General features: G+C 35.5%; 1 protein-coding gene across 50 annotated transcripts in view; it reads right to left on the bottom strand.

Annotated features, from left to right (window-relative positions):
* The window catches only part of ABI3BP (ABI family member 3 binding protein), a 172,234-nt gene that overhangs the window by 44,030 nt on the left and 110,588 nt on the right, over window positions 1–17,616 (bottom strand). For 33 of the 50 annotated variants that reach the window (XM_083821425.1, XM_083821426.1, XM_083821416.1 and 30 more), the window contains 13 exons: window positions 17,123–17,197; window positions 15,832–15,897; window positions 14,565–14,645; window positions 10,517–10,585; window positions 8,087–8,134; window positions 7,528–7,602; window positions 6,614–6,661; window positions 5,943–6,017; window positions 4,366–4,413; window positions 3,434–3,508; window positions 2,554–2,628; window positions 1,320–1,394; window positions 591–665 (listed from right to left, as the gene is read on the bottom strand). In XM_083821425.1, coding sequence (XP_083677551.1) covers window positions 591–665; window positions 1,320–1,394; window positions 2,554–2,628; window positions 3,434–3,508; window positions 4,366–4,413; window positions 5,943–6,017; window positions 6,614–6,661; window positions 7,528–7,602; window positions 8,087–8,134; window positions 10,517–10,585; window positions 14,565–14,645; window positions 15,832–15,897; window positions 17,123–17,197 — 885 coding nt within the window. The remainder of the gene's footprint in view (window positions 1–590; window positions 666–1,319; window positions 1,395–2,553; window positions 2,629–3,433; window positions 3,509–4,365; window positions 4,414–5,942; window positions 6,018–6,613; window positions 6,662–7,527; window positions 7,603–8,086; window positions 8,135–10,516; window positions 10,586–14,564; window positions 14,646–15,831; window positions 15,898–17,122; window positions 17,198–17,616) is intronic. The other 17 variants (XM_083821439.1, XM_083821430.1, XM_083821447.1 and 14 more) reach the window with 15 other exon arrangements.

Here is a 17,616-nt window from a genome sequence, read left to right as displayed (position 1 = left end):
ATTGTTAATCCTATCGCCCTATTCTGCATGGATTCATTCATCCTTATTTGGTCCCCACCTGGCAAGTTAAGAAGGAAGATTTCTGAGACTAATGTTTCACATATTTAAAAAAGTTTCCCCAGTAAGTATTACTAAAAGTTAACAGAGAAAATGGTTTTAAGAACTGGTGTTTGACTTGTGAGGTCACATAACTGGTATGCTTTGGTGTATGTTATGCTGTAGTTCATACATTCTTCCATAAAATTATACAATGAGTAGTAAAGCAGAGCAGCATTTTACGATAACAGTATCCATACATCAGAAGCAGAAATGACAGGAATCACTATCTGTTCTTTAAATAAAGCTCACTTACTGGAAAATATATAACATCTGAAGGAATTATGTCCTCCTGATTGGAATGGCTAGAAGATGAGGAAAAGAACCTTCAAAAGTAAATGAGCTTGCGCATTACTACCCTTATCAAGATCAAAGGGCAAGCGGGTATCTAGAAGCAGAGCAAAACTGCATTATTAGTTTTTAATATGATGTAATGAGCGCCTTCTCTAACAAGAATGAAAAAGAGAGTAATTCTTTATGAAACACATGATTACCCAGTGTTGCCTTTGTTCTTTCAGGAATATGAGGAATCATAGCAGTAACTGGTTCATGGAAGGATGGAAAGATTCCTGTTGGAAAAAGTTTGGATAAATGCTCAGAATAATGAAGAGATCCTCCTCCCTTCCTCTCCCCACCCCCTTAAAAAAAACCCTCAGAGATTTCTGTTTATAAAGAGTTCCTTTTTTTTTGTTTTGTTTTTGCATTTAAATACTTTTAAAAAACCATCATAACAACTCTTCAGTGAAATCAGTGATTATCTTACACAGGTCAGCCAGATTTATGATAGGGAGTCTCCTAAATGGAGTACAACAGAAGGGAGTACTCAGTCTCATTTGGGTGAAAATGTGTATATAAGGGAAAAAGCACTGCAACAACCCTAAGAGAGCTCTCTGATAAGTTTCAAAAACATGCTACAAAACAACCAAAGTGTGTTGCTCGGGTACAAGTTGTTAATACCTTCATATCATTCATCTAAATATATGGGTCCCTACTATTCTTCCAGTAAAACCCACACAATACTAAAAAAATCTTGAATTACTGTAGTTTCCATCAGTGGTATGACTTACTGCAGAGGTTTCTTAAGCTATAGTAGTACAGAGGTAACAGCAAATGTACTGTTGACAATTCTACATCCCCCCTGCCTCCCCTCTCCCCCCCACACCTCCATCACAAATGGATGCCCAATTATCAACCACAGCATTACAAAAGGCAAGGTAATTTACCAGGTTTGCCGTGTGGAACATCTGGAATGGGAGCTGGTTTAGGTTTAAAAGGTATATGTTGTGGTTCTTTAGGAGCTGAAAGAAAAGACTTGTTTTAAGAGTATATACTCTTCAGAAATTAGTCAGGTATTGCACAGGCACTGCATGCCTTGTGCCTTCAAGAAAAAACAAACTGCAATCTCTGCATGAGTGACTGAAAAACCGAGAGACAGACATATGCAAGTGTTTAAAAGGAAAAGACAACCATAAATTAAAATATGAGTGGAAAAATGATCAAGTAAGCAAAATCTCATCTGGAGTCAAGGAGCAAAATCTGAAAGAACAGAGACAGCCACAGCTGAGATGTTCCCATCTGTATTTCAAAGCTGACAGCTGCAGTAGCCATGGCATGCTTGTCTCCTACAAGAGTCAAAACAATCGTGATTCATGTAAGAGTGAAAGAGAAATTTTCTGTGAAGACAACAACACAGCTAGGACTCTTTCAATACCTGGAACAGAGTAGAATTAAGTTCACTATGTAAGCAAGAAAACAAATCAAACCCACAAACAGATCATGTGGAAAACAGAATAATAATCCATAATATTTGGTCCACGCAGCAGCAGGGAAAAAATAATAATAATCAGCTCAAGGTAATATCTTTACCTAACATTGTCTTTGTTTGCTCAACTGTAAATGTAATAGGTGCCAATACTTCATAAAACAAGAACGTACAAAGAATTAGTGGTAAGTATCATCAAAATGTAAAATACTCCCTTTTACTGATTTCTTTTTAAACTGCAATAAATATTAGTGAATATGCACTAACTAAAGGAAGTTTCAGCTGATGCCTTCAGAACCACTACAAGTTAAGGAGGTTTGGCAATTCGCTAGTATGCAACTCTCTACTATGTATATTTTTAAGGGTCTAATTCCATTACCAGGGCACACTTGAACAGAAGAGATGCAATTTCTTCCAAGAACATTGTTACAATGTTTATACGTTGTTTACTCTGCTATGCAAATTAGTCATCAGTGACAACTGTCATGTGACAGAAAAGCATATGCAACCCACCAAAAGCAGCCATGAAATATATAAACCATCTCTATCTTCCTTTATACATGTATTTCATGTTCATTACAAAATCTATTTGTTTGTAATATGAAGAGATGTTAATCAACACTTTTTTCATTGAGAAAAGACAACCCAAAAGAAAACCCAAATACTCAAGCACAACAAAACAGCAATGTATTTACCAGGTTTTGTGTGTGGTACATCTGGACTTGGTGATGTTCTGGGCTTGAAAGTGACTCGTCGACTTTCTTTTGGACCTGCGAAGATGAGCTAAGTTTTGAATGCAGTAATGAGGGTGATGACTAATCATAAGTCTTTTGATTTTCCTGACAGGACATTCATTTTCTGCAAATAAAGTTTTTTTAGGAAATATTTTTTCCATTTGAACGTAACCACAAAGAGACCTCATGCCAATGCAATAAATGTTAGTGCTGAGATTACAAAGTGACTGTTACAGTGCAGCGTTGGATTAACTCTCCACTTCTCCCAGTTCTCTCCAATAAATCTTTCTACAGAATAGACTGCTATAGTTCTAACAGTACCCTTAGCTGCACTTCTCAAGTGTTTCACACTCCAAAAATCTGCTGCTTGCTTAAATTAACAGAACATTAAAAACAAAACAAAACAAAAAAAACCATTTCCAACAAAGCAGGCAGAGCAGAAGAAACATGGAAATTTACAACTAATTTTCAAATGGGCAGAGCTATTCCCAAAATGAAGTTTTGGGAACAGGAAAGTATCATAATTTTGCGCTTGTAAATGAGTAACTAGAAAATACAAGTACCTCTTTCACATTCTGGGGAAATTGAGACACAGGTTTTCCAACTTGTGAGGGCTCAAAATTAGAGTGTTTAAACCCCACACCCCAACCATTATACAAGTTATTGACACACACAAATATCTGTCTTGTTTCATGACAGCTATGTAGCAAAATTTCATGACAGTAAAACAAAGCCTATTCAATGAAATATTTGTGTACTTTCAAAGAACTTATGAATTTTAGCGATTTTCAAACTGAAAAAAAAAATCATACACTAAAGTGCAAAGTATTGAGAAGCTTACTTGCTCTGGTTGGAGGAACACGGGGACTGGGTGATGTTTTAGGTTTTGAAGGCCCATGATGCGTCTCTCTAGGAGCTGAAAGAAAGAAACTGGGTTACACTGTGTTAAGATTTTCCGAGGTGTCAGTGTCTACCACCTACAGTCACCAAAAACAGAGCAAAGATTTGAGCCAAAGATGCTTGTATGGAAGTGATGCAAGGGGTGTGGTTTTTCTTGGAACAAAACCAAGCTGTAGAGAAAATACTCTTCTGTGACATATCATCAACAGAGCATATGGCAGAATTATTGTTTCTGTTTAGAAGAAGCACTTAACCAATTAAATAAGAAGAAAACAAGGAAAGTAGTTTCAAATACAAAGACACCACTGCTCTTTAATGGAGGTTGTACTGGAAGGATTCTCAGTACCACAAACAAGCAATAAAAGTGCCTTAGTCAAGTGGATCTGCTTCAAGGATCCATGCGTCCCAAAGATCACTGAAGTGATTCTGTTCTGACAGTGGAATTGATATTTAAGAGAAACAGAAATATTTTTCAGAATCCTATGAAGGACTGAATTTAGTAAAACTGGAAGGCATGGGGAATAGAGAAAGATAACTTAGGGCATGCAGCTTTGTTCACCCAAGCCATGTGACTAACTAGAACAGAGTCATCTTTACAGTATGACTGAGAATGTGTAAGTTAGGATTTTTTTCTGATCTGCCCTGTCTCTTTAAATACCAAAGGAAATTACCCCATCTTATGTGCATAAAAACTTGAAAGGCATAAGGATCCTCCTCAAATGTTTTAAAGAAAATATGAAAAGAGGTGGAGAATCTTGACCGTTAAATTATTAAATGCATTATTAAATTATTAAATATTTGCAGGTCAGCACTTAATGATTCGTGTTGAAGAGGAACGACAATCTGACTATACAAATAAGAAAGTATAATTACCTGCTGTTGACTTTGGTTTCTCAGTTCTAAATGTAATTGGTTCCAGAACTGCATCAGTGTAATAAAGAACAAAAATAACTCTTACCAAGAACAATTAAAACATTACAATCCCTACCTCCACAATGATCATACCATCCGCCTCCTACAGCCAGTGAGAGATGACCACTCCTTGAAACTCAATACATGACAGAGTATTATTCAACTCAGAATTGCTGCCACTTCAAGGCAATAGCTCTACTACAGAACAATGCCCCAAATATAAAACTGAAACTTCTTTAATAAGTCACAAAGAAATTGTGGGCGGTTTTTCAACTTCAGTTTTCTACACTCTCCTGGCTTATTTTAAAATTTTGATCCAAATAATAGGTGCAGATTTACTAGAGAAGAAAGGAATCTTAGTTTTCACCATTCTGCCCATTTCCCCAGTAGCATCATCTAATGCTGCAAATACCTTGGATACTTGTACTGGGTCTGGCTGGGAGGGAGCTTATTTTCTTCATAGCAGTCCCTGTGGTGCTCAGTTTTAGATTTGTGACCAAACCAGTGTTAATATCACACTAATGTTTTAGCTGTTGTTGAACAGAACTTGCACAGCATCAAAGACTTTTCTGTTTTTTTGCTCTGTCCCCCAGAGAGTAGACTGGGGGGTGGGCAAGAAGGGGAACACAGCTGTGACAGCTGATCCAAATTGACCAAAGGGATATCCCATGTCATGTAACATCATGCTCAGGAATAAAACTGAGGGGTAGTCTTTTCAAAGGAACCATTGCTCATGGGCTAGCTTGGCATTGTTCTGCTAGTGGGAGGTTTGTGAGCAATTCTTTGCATCACTTGTTGTCTTCTCTTTTCCCTTAGCTTGATAAACTTTATCTTGAAACACATTTTTTTTTTCTCATTTCTGCTCTTCTGACTCTCTCCTCAAACCGATGGGGGTGGGGGTGGTAAGCAAGCAGCTGGTGGGCACTTAGCTGCTGGACAGGGTCAACCCAGTATTTCATGCAATTGCTACTATAGGTTTTATAACTTTCTTCCTCCACCCTTAATTAGCCCAGGGTTGTATATTGCTATATACTGAACTGTGTAAACAACATTATAGAAAGTATTACGCATTCTTCTATGTGTGAAAAACTTAAGGGCTGTGAAGAAGTGACTGAAAAGAATGAATGAATGAATGACTGTGCCTATGAAAGAAAAAATATGTACACAGTTTGAGGAATACAGAAAAAAACAACAAAAACCACCTCCTCTTTGCAATGACACCCCTGTTTTTCATTCTCACTTTCCCAAAAACAATCCATACTCAGAGAAGAGCTATTTTCATGGAAGACTGCAGAGAAAATGTCTGTTGTTGTTGTGATGTAAAATGTAAAAAAAAAAAAAAAAAAAGAACTGAAGAACTTTAAACTTAAAAGATTGCTTATAGACTGCGCTTAACATGACATGTGATACTGGATTTTATCCTTCAAGGACTACACCAACATACACACTCGAGGGGTAAATAGGGATTTGAAGCCCCACTGATCACAGTAGTATTTGTAAAACATACGTATCAAGATGATACAAAACAATGTACTTACCAGGCTTGGTTTGTGGTACTTCTGAGCTTGGTGATGTTCTAGGTTTGGAGGGAATACGGTGTGTTTCTTTTGGAACTGGAATAAAAGAAATGCAACTATTAAAGTATTTCAAGAACTGAGACGGTCAGGAAGCAAAACATCCAAAAAACAACAAAAATAAAAAAACAACAAAACCAACACATGCCTTTGGGACCCTCTGGAAACCCAAAGTGTTTATGAGTAGTGAAGAAGTATGAATGCCTGGTACATGAAATACTGCTGATGAAGAACCTGTGTAACAAAATCAAATGAAGCAAGGCCAGGATGGATGCCTGATTTGGAGACTAGCAGAAAAGATGAAGCACGTGACAGAAACTGAATACAATGAAACACAGTCAAAGGAAGATCGTGGTGCATCCGTCCACTTTACAGAATACACTTGCGTGAGGAAAACCAAATGAGATGAATATGAATTGTTAGTGTAAAATCACACCCACAAAAACACTTCAGAAGGACAAAATATAACAGTAAAAAATTATGACAGTGGCGTACAATGAAGATGTACTTGTGATGCTAGATGTCTACTGAGTATTTATTCTAACCATGCAAAGCAGCGTTGGTGAGAATTGTACCACTTAAGTAGCCACAATATGTATTTTAAATGTGGTGGTCCTTGTAGGTAAAACTGTTACCTATTGTTGGTTTTTGTCGAGCAGTTCTAAGTGTTACAGACTCCAGGACTGTATCAAAAACAAAACATAAAGGCTGTTTTGAGAATTGAGGAAAACAACTTCACTTACAGTTAGAATTTTTTGTCTAGTAGCTATACTTTGGATTATACACTGCTTCACACAAAAGCTGTTGTATTAAATTAAATTACTGAGAAAATAAGGGGCTAAGCAGTGTAAAATGAAACACAATCCTTAACTGTGAGCTTAGTTCTCCCATGAGCTGCAATGAGATATCCAAATATGTATCATTATCTTACTAAGAAAATGGCTTTTTAAAGATACATAACTCTTCACTGTATTTCAAATGCTGTTTGTATATACAGCTGGAATTGGAGACCACTTGCTTGTTTTCTGGATGCTGTATTATTAAACAGCATTGCTGTGTATTGGGTTACATGACCACATACTTTAGCTCTGTAGTATACCTTTTAAAATAAAACAGGATGTTTAAATTGCATAAGAAGGTGAAATTGATGCTATAAAAAAATAATGTCATGAGCTGAAATAATTGTGATTTAAAAGGGAGACACATTGTTATTCTCTCAATGCAAAGCAGTGTGTGTGGGAATTGTACAACCTAAGTAGCCATAATACGTATTTTAACTGCTAGATACTTGTTTTAACTACCACTGCAATTTGAGCTTAGCAATATTCTCATCCAGCTGCCATGAGGTAGCAGAGATTTATTCTTCTATATGATGATAAATACCTAGTAAATCTCTTACTACTCCTGAAAATTGAAAATAAATCACAGAATACACAGCAGAACAGAACCCCATTATATTGTAACTGGCTCAGATAATTAAGCAGCTGCTCGGAAATATATTTCAATCCAATATCTACTGTATTAGAAATAATGACACAAAGCAGTTTACCATCTTTAGCGTGTGGGATAGGAAGTTTGGGTGAAGTTTTAGGTTTAGATGAAATATGTGGAATCTCCATTGGAGCTGGAAGAGAAAAGGTGGGTAATAAGTTGGTTAATTTACACAGAAATTAGCATCTGATATAAAGTTGAACACATAAACACTTAGGCCTCACACCTGCAACAGAGAGAATTCTCTTTATAGGAAGTAGCTAAGGAAGTCAAGTAGTACCACCCATGTGTTTTCAACAGACTAAGCAAGAGAGATGAAATTTGGTCATTTCAGAAGCCCAGATTTTATTTTATTTTTTAAGTAAAAAACTGGGATGAGCACAGACAAGCATAATTATAACAAAGGTGATTCAGAGCTTCCAGGCTCATTTTCTCAAAAAGTAGACATTCCAACTGTGAAGAGAGCAATATGCCCAATTGACATGAATGCCAAGCAAGAGAACTACCTAGAAGAAAAATTAAGTTTAATGAAAGAATCCTAAAGCATAAGGCGAGTAACTTCAGTGGTGCTGTCTGCGATGAACAAAGCAAACAGCTTGCCAAAGAAATATCATTACCTACTGTTGACCTTGGTGGTTCAACTCTAAGTGTAATAGGTTCCCAGACTGCAACAGAAACAGTGTGACAAGGTAAGTATGGAACCTACTTCAAAAAATATATATAAATAAATAAAATGTAAAATTACTCCACTGGTAAGTGCAAAAGCAGCTGCTGGTACTACACCACAATAATGCCTGCCTTGAAATTAACTTTTATTTTTTTCAAATCGTGGACAATTAAGCTTTCTAATAATACAGGTTCAATAGGAAAAAATAATTGCAGAAACTTGCTGACAACAGAAGGAAAAATATAACAGAAATCAGTAAACTCTACAACAAGCAAAGGACTAGATCAGCTTATCTCACAGACAGCAAGAGTCTTGATATACAGGAATATCCAGGTGTCCCTCAAACTGAAGTCTGCTGCTATTTGAAAGTGGCATACTGACCATGACAAACAGTTGAGTTTTTTCCTCCTAAGGTGAGCAGTCAAACAGAGGATGAAAAGGCTGTTATTGTTACAAATGTATAATTATATCAAAAATACTTATTTTGAAAAAGCTTCTTAGCTTTTTCTCATACCCTAATCCTATAATTTGGATTAAAAAGAAAACAAAAAAACAAAAAATGGCACAAGAATATACCATGCCATTTTCCTCTTCACGAGCTATGCCAAATTGAAAAAAAAATAAAAAGATCACAATCCTAAAATACAAACTGGCAGTCTATAAAAATTCCTGACACTAAAGGAAATTAAAAATAATGGATAAATTCTCCCCTCTCATTAGGCAGTAAGAACTAGAGTAACATACAGACATATATACTTAAAGTTAGAACCTTATCCATCAGCTACACTCACTTATATCCCAAGCTCTCTTGTAATTCCACCTACTTTAAAAATGGAACTTACAATAAATAAAACTATAAAAAAGTTTGCAATTGATGCTTTTGAATAACAGAGCATTTCTTATCCTTCTATTAGCGTACACAGTATAATTGTTACTAATGCTGCTGCAAACAACAACAAAAAACCAGCATTAACTTCTTTCTGTTGACAATAGCCAGACACTGTATAGAAAGGTTAAACCAGTCACTAATCTTTCTAATGTGCTCACTATATATTCTAGCCTTGCAATGACTTCTCTGTTATTCAGGCTTGTCCTTTGGAATTCAAGTTCAAAAATCTCTCTCTATAAAAACACTCATTTTTATTTGCAGGTTGCCTTCAAAACAACAGCGAGTTCATAAAAAAGAATAAAAAGTCTTCAGAAATTCAGAAGAAAATTAAATTCTTCTTTAGCTCTACAAAATGTTTTCTGAAGTAATATATATTGGTATAAATATTATCAGAAAGTAATGAGTGTGTTTCTTCTCCCCTCATTCAGGAAAAAAAAAAGTTTTATTTCTTTCACTTTGACTTTTCTGCAGTAACAGCACACCTCAATGTATACAGTTTTAAAAGAAATGTCACTACCAGGTTTAGTCTGAGATGCTTCGATCTAACAACAGATTTATTCTTCACATGTACAGAACATGAGTTTGGATACTGGAAAAAAAAAAAACAACTTGGTTTGTAAAAAAAAAAAAATCAGCATTTTAACTGAAAGTAAATGATGTCCCATAAAAGATACTCATCTACATTTGCCAAAGAAGAAATGAAGTCTAGGAAATAACCTTCAGTTAGTATCAATGAATAAGCACAGAGAAAACCGATGCTATGGGTTTAATACATGAAATGTTATTGGATACGGGCAAAACAAGCAGATAGAGCCTTTGATGAAAGGGATAATCAAAGAGTTAGATGCTCTTCTGGAGCAAAATTAGCTTCTGAAAGTTTAGCCTAAAGCAAAATAAGCAAATGGTAAGAAATGATGCTAACAAAATACTGTTATCCAATGCCAACCTTGGCCAAGCAATGTCATTAGAAGAGTTTTGAGCGTACTTTGAGCACAAGTTTCAATTGATTAATATTGATTAATCAAAATGATTCAATATTTTCCATAAATTTAAAAAATAATCACACAATGTTGTATGCCATACAGAACTCACCTTTCTGCAGAAATTGCTCAACAGTTTGTAGATTTTAATCTGATTTTTAAATTAAGTGATTTTTAACCTGATTTTTAAATTAGTTTTGTATTTCATGAAATCTAAATTCATTAGTTTTATATTTAATGAAATCTATTACTGCAATAATTCTTACTCTTTCTTCTTATGTAATTAAGGTTTTTAATCAGATATCTTTGAAGTGATATCCTGTCTTTTAAAATACAATATCTTCATGTTATAAATGTGAAGAAATAATAAAGCACCAAGACTATATTTTCATTTCTGCTGTTTGGACCTCATATGAATAAGCAAGTAGCCTACAGAAAAGAGCGTTTCCAATCACACATATTATTACAGCATAGAAAAGAAGAATGACTAAAAATTGCTAGTAATCATTACCCTCTGCAGTCTTTGGATGTTCATATGTGTAGGGTTTCCTAGTAGTGACTGACACCGGAATGGTTGCTGCTGGAATAAAGAACATTTTCTTGAGATAAATACAGGTGCATCTATACCTATTTTTCATCTTCTGGTACAGCTCAGCTGCTTTTGCTTCCCAGTTAAAATCTACCTCCTCCCCTCTATTCAAATGGAAACATTGAGTAAGTAATAATGTTGATCAAGAAAGTTCAGGAAATAACTATTCTGTGCAGCTTCTGCTGCTCTCTGAAAAGAAAAGGTGCATTTATGCTATAGGAACACAGGTGGAAGAGAAACTCTGAGTCTTCATCCTCCTGTTTTCCTGAGAAGTTTTTCTTTTCCCTGCAAGGCTGTAGACACCTTTAGAGAAACAGTTACATAGAAATCTTTTTTTCTTTTGGTAAATATTTCTATTAATTTTACTGAGTTTCTTCAAAAGTGATGCAAAAGTTAGATCTGAAAGATTCCAGGTATAAATAATTGCGAAGTCACATATAATAAGGCTGAAGATCTCAGTAGGTTATGACAGTTTATGATGAGGGGATTATATTTAAGGAGGTTGTGTTTAAGACCGAGTAAAAGAACTGACATATTTCATTTAGAACTTTAATTTTTCCCTCATTTATTTACTGACTTTAACTTTTTATAGTTAATGATTGATGTATTTAATACTATTGCAACTACCCTAAGAAAGCAAAATATTCTAAGATGCCTTATCTGTGGGACAAATACAGCCTGGAGACGTTTTGAAGTCTCCCTCCTTGGAGAACTTCATGTCCACCTGAACATGGTTGTGGGCAACCTGCTCTAAGTGGCCCTGCACGAGAAGGGTTGTACCAGGTGGCATCCAGAGGTCTCTTCCAGCCTAAGCCATTCTGTGATTCTGTGAAAGAGCATTATAATTAACCAGCATTGTCACAGGCTATTCTAGACATAGAAGGACTCTAGGTTTGGAGGGAGAAGCTTTACTGTGAACAGGAAAGTTAAAAAATAGAAATAAAAATAAATCTGACAGAGCAGTTATGAAGTTTTCTTATGTTCTCTGGGAATCTGATCTCTAAACTAACAGTACTCGAGTGGGTAAATCATCAAAATAATCTCCTTTAAAAGCCATGTCATTCAAACTGATAACGCATGAAGTAGTTCATGTCAGATGATGGCGTGTTTCTGTCAGCTTACATGAGGAGGTGAGAAAAGTTGAAAGAAAAAAAAATGTTAACTCAGCCAGGGCAATCAGTTCTTGCTCTCAGCCCCAGAACTCTGGCATTTAGATGTGGTCAGAAGATGAAGAATGAGAATACACAGAAGCAGCTACTGAAAAGTAATTCACTAGTAGGAACTCTTTGCCATGTTCTTCTCTGAACTGCCACAGTGGAAGTACTTCTCTGTCATGACAGAGATCAACAGGGTATCCTTACCTAGTTAACAATGGGAGACTGTTTTTCTACACCTGGCAGCACTCAGTACTGCATAATGTATCTGTGCTACAGCACTATTCTTTGCTCTAAATCCAAGGGAAATCCAATATGAAGCATACTAACCTATAAGTTAGCTGCATGCAGATTTTTCCAGAACTAACCAAGTGCTAGACATTCATTACACCGTATTTTTCTGATGAATACTAAATCACATACCGGCTTTTCTTTCTCATTTGTTTGCTTTTTCTAATGTAAAGCCAACAATGCCACCCTTCTCCCAATCCTAAAGAGATTCTGAAAGTTTCTGGTAATGATTTCTTTTCAGCCCAGTTTTTAAAAGTTCATTAACAGATATACAATGCACATTTGATGTAGACTTTTCTATGTAAAATGAAAAGGTAGAGTTGGGAGATGGTGTTTCTCAGAATGACAATGACAGTGGATTGAGATTGTAAGAAATTAAATGCCTTTCATTTCCTCTGACCTTTCTGAAAGCAGAGCATGTACATAAGACTCTCAGACAGTACAACAGGACTCTGGCATATTACTCTCAATATTATTGAACGATCTACTGGGTTATTGGATTGTAAGCACTGATCAACCATGCAACCTGAGACTTAGAAGGACTGAAAATGATAAGACAGACATGAACCAAGTTTTCAGACATATTTTTCATAGGCAGAGAAGGCATGGTTCTCTGGTGTGACTATACTTCAGAAGATGCATGTTTTCAAGTTTTTCCAGGACCCTCATAGTCCTGGTAGGGGATGGAAGATTCTAAAAGGAACAACTACATGTATGCATCAGTCTATCTAACAATACTGTATCCTAACTTCACTACTGTATTGAGACTAAGGAAATTTGCAAACCAATAGCAGGCAGTTGATGAAATACGAATTTGACATGTATTCTTGATTATTTTGATTAATGGTTAAGTAAAGGTGACAACCACTCTCACGACACAAATTTCTAATCTATGCTGAACACCCAAAGTGACACTGGAATATATCTGAGATCATTATAAGCTTATTATTATCATAGAATCATTTAGGTCGGAAAAGACCTTCAAGATCACCAAGTCCAACCGTCAACCTGACCTATCAAGTCACATCATTGAACCAGGTCCCTTAGTGCAAGTTCTACACATTTCTTAAATACTGCCAGGGTACATGGGTACACCACCACCTCTCTGGGAAGCCTGTTCTGGCTTCCCTCTTTTTTTTTTTTTTTACCATGCCCTCCATGAAGTTCTTCCTGATGTCAAATTTAAACCTCCCCTGGCACAACTTTACGCTGTTTCCTCATGTCCTATCATTTGTCACCTAAGAAAAGAGACCAACACCCTCCTTGCTGTCATCTCCTTTCAGGTAGTTGTAGAGAACAATGAAGTCTCTCCTCAGCTTCCTTTTCTCTAGACTAAACAATCCCAGCAATTAAAAAGTGTTCCTTAGAATTCCATCTGAATTGAGCAAGGAAACCACTAACAGAGAAAGGACAGACAAGAGGCATGCGCACAAATGAAAAATCATGCTGCCTTCTCTGTAGTTATGTAGAAACTGAAAGTAGACATTCATTGATATGGAAACATCAATACGTAGGGATGATCCTGATGACCCAAAAGTATTATACAAATTTATGCAAAGGTTTCCGAATGGAGCTGTTTTCTCTGTCATTTCAAGAAAATGTCTATATTCAGAGAGACATAGGCATTGACAGCAGAGACTAAAGTAATTATTCAAGTATTACAATACTGAAATTCTACACTAAAAAAGTTGTAGTTGTAACCACAATGAAAAACTAATTATGCATACTAATTTGAGATAGTTATAAAACACAAATACCATTTAATTAACAAGCTTTACAAGGAATTATTTTATCTGAAGAGAGTAATTCCTTTTATGAGAAAAATAATGGATTAATTCACAGGTAATCTGGAAAGAATTAAATAATACTGACAAATCTCTTCCATGATTAAGTAACATATTCTCACAACATACAATTACTCATTTTAAAGCTTTTTAAACTTCATTACAACCCATGCAAAACTATTGACTTGTTTTTCAGCTTCAGGCAAGGCCAGGTATCTTTTTTTCTTTGGCATACATCACAGACCAAATTCAGCTCTGGTATGGAGGTATGATTTCACTTGTCATCATAAAATATGCCTTTACTAAACTCCAAAGCTCATTCTTATTTCAACAGTTTCGGATAAGTCTGTGTATTAATGATCACAGAATCAATACAAATCCTATAGTTCTAGGTAAGATGCTGTAGCTATCACCAAAGCAAGAGAATGTGCGTCTTTGGATCCTGTGCTGAGCCAAGGTGGGAAACAATTTGTTTCCACACCAAGCCATGTAGCTTTTTGATTTGGGTACAAATCTAAAGTTAAAAGTTTACTTTCTTTGCTTCATTTTTTTTTTGTTCAATACAAAAATAATAATCCTCAAAGAACGTACCTTTCCTCTCTACCTATCTTTCTGATGATAAAGTGCTGAGCTTTATGAATGAACAGAATGAATTTACAACACAGAATGAATTTAAACTTAAGTATATTAAACTATTTAAGTGATATGGTGCAGTAAATGTTTGGTATGGAAGTTAGTTACCAGGTTTAGTTCGTGGCTTTTTGGGTCTGGCAGATGGTCTAGGTTTAGATGTAGAAGGTTTGAGTTTTGCTTCTTTGGGAGCTGAAAGAAATATACTGGATTATAAGATTATCCTTTCCACTGTATCACATAAGAATCACACTCTTCAAGCCTGAAATAAAGCAATAAATGGCTACTGGAAGAAAAGCAAATGGCAATCAAATTTGCTAACAAGACTTCTCAAAATCCCTACCACCCAAAACTGTTTGTTCTTCATTGTAAAAGTCAGTTAGTAAGTTTAACATATGTAATTATATCTTATAATCACATAAAAATGTTCCCCTCATTAAATGTTCCTCATTAACGGCAAATACATTTTTTCAATATACCTATGTGGTAAATAATGATGCTGTTTATCCTATTGAACTGCAGGTCAATTTTAAGCCATCAAACCACAAAAAGGAAATTACTGGTAGAGAGCTGGAAAAGCTTGGAATCAATAATATAAAAGGGAGTTGCTTCATTATTGTATTCATTGCATTCTGTTAATAAATAGAAATAGTGTCATCTAAGTGGTACAAAAATAAGAGCAACCAGTTCTAGAAATGATTTTTCCCTGAACCTGCTGAAAAGTGTAATTAGCTTAAAAGATTGTTAATTGGACATCAGATAAAGCTTAAGCTGAGTTTCAGGTAGTATAATAAGTAATTTTCTTCACTTTTATAAAGCAGTGCAATGAGACTGCTTTCAAAGAAGTTTACAAAAGTTACGTATCAGTAAACACAGTGGAAAAGCATACAGTACAAAGAGAACAGATTAGAGTAAGACATGAAGTGACTGAGAAATGTTTTTGAAGCCAAGCTGACATTCATGAAGGACTCATAAAAGAACAGTGAAATTAACGTATCCACATAGTGCCAGAGGAGTCTTTCATTGAGAGTTCTAGGATTAACATCTACAATGCTGACCTTGTACTTAGACTTTCAGTAGTATTTCTGATGGGTTTCTGATGATTCTTTGGGGGTAAAATGTGTTGCTGGTCTAGCAAAACTCCCAACAAAACTCCCAACAAAAAGGATGATAATTCTGCTTCATGCAGAAAAAACTGAACTTACTTTTTCTCTTACATTGAGAAAAACATCATTTCAGAATGCTTATTTCTTAACTTTTTTCTTCTCTAAGAGAAATGGATTACAAACAAAAGAAACTAAGAGATGAAATAAGAGAGTTCAGACTGTGGCTTGGACTGCAAAGAAGAGTGACCAACAGCTACAGAAACACATATTACCTCTTGTAGCTTTTGGTTGTTCAACAGTCTGAGAAGTTTTAGGCTCCAAAAGTGGTGGTTTAGGGGCTAGAAAACAAAAATTCAGGTGTAATCGAACAAATCAGTAGATGTATCAGCAGTAAGCCAAAAATGTTATGATTCCAATAGTTCACTTTTTTTTTTTTAATAGACTAAATAAGCATGCAAGAGTCCTACTCATATGCATAACATCCTTTTAGTTCTGTTTCCTACGAAACTTCACACTATATGTTCAAGTGTTCAAGGTTTTGTGTGACAGCTGCTTCTGAGGCTTCTTTCCCGTATTTATGTTTTAAGGACATTTTTAACCCATTGCTTGGCTTAATCAACAAATAGATTTCTTTAAAGTTATGGGAGAATAAAAAGAAAGAACAGATGAGGCCTATGACTGAAGAAAAGACCACATTCTGTAACAAACACCACAAAATATACTGAAGGCAACTTTTGAATGCCAAAATCTTGCTGAAAATCCTAAGTCAGAGTCGCAGTCAATTGTAAGACATGTATGAGACATAAAAGGCAACTCCTTCTTTTTACTGACCTGCTTGTTTATAAGAAATGAGAATAGAAACATTATTTAAAGCTCTGGTAATGCACACCATAATATTTACTTGTCCAATACCCGAGTCACTAATAGTGGCAAATTCATATCCCTTAATCCCAAATCAGAAAAAAAAAATAAAATGACAGAGATCTATTTTTTGATCAAAAAGCAGAAATGGAAAAAAGATACCACACAGTAATAATGCTCCAATGGTCAAAGAATGAACTTTTCACTCGTACACGAAAGTTTCCTCTTCTACTTTGAAGGCAGCTCTCCTATTTCCACTGAAACAAAAATCTTTTTCATTGAGTTCCTTGAGGGAGGGCTTATCAATCACATGAGTAGTACCTTACTCTGAATTATCAGTGTTGTGACTAGCAAAAATGCCTTCTTTGCCAAGCTATGTCTGTATGAAAGTGGAATATAGGGACTGACAAAAGAAGCAATAGAATAATAGAAGTTTTTTCCCTACCGGTCTTTTAAATTAAATTACAAAACCAGAGAACTTTTCTATATTTTTATCACTCGACCCAACTGTGTAAAACTGATGAGCTTAACTCTCATTTCCTTTGTCAGGTAATATCACATGACTGATTACAAAATTATGAGTTAGTCAAGATGCTCACATGTATTGCACAGTTCCTATCCATTTTACAAAGTATTGATAAAATATTTTTAGTGAACATACGTCTCTGCATACCAACTTAAAATAATGGTGTGCATAATTACCAGGTTTCACACGATGTACTTCTGGGGTAGCAGATGGTTTCGGTTTAGGAGGAGTAAGTGGTATTTCTTTTGGAGCTGAAAGAAAGAGCTCAGTTTGCAATCAAAATTTGTTTAACAAGGGTTGCTCAGAACACACAACACATGCCACAAGTTTATAGTGAAGAAAAGATAACTCAGTGTGGAACATCAAAGCCATCTGATGAAATCAGAGTTTGAAGAGTGGAATGGAGATGATATTGAAATGCTGTGCATTGATCAGAAATAGATCTGATGTCTTCAAAAGAACTATAATTTCCAGTATGAAAGCTCTACATATCGGAGACAAAGAGAGCACATGCGTGTGCACCAGAGAAAAAGACAGAACACAATGATGAAAGGATCATGGAGTTTTTCATGCAAATTATTAAGAGGCAACTTTTACTGCATTGAGGACAGTAAAACTGCTTTGAACTACGTTCCCATACAGAAATATATCAAGAATAATCGAAGTCTAA

The sequence above is a fragment of the Anser anser genome (assembly GCF_964211835.1).
Source record: "Anser anser genome assembly, chromosome: 1".
In the NCBI taxonomy this organism is placed as follows: Eukaryota; Metazoa; Chordata; class Aves; order Anseriformes; family Anatidae; genus Anser; species Anser anser.
Note: the sequence above shows the minus strand (reverse complement) of the source record. Positions and strands in the feature narration are given on the sequence as shown.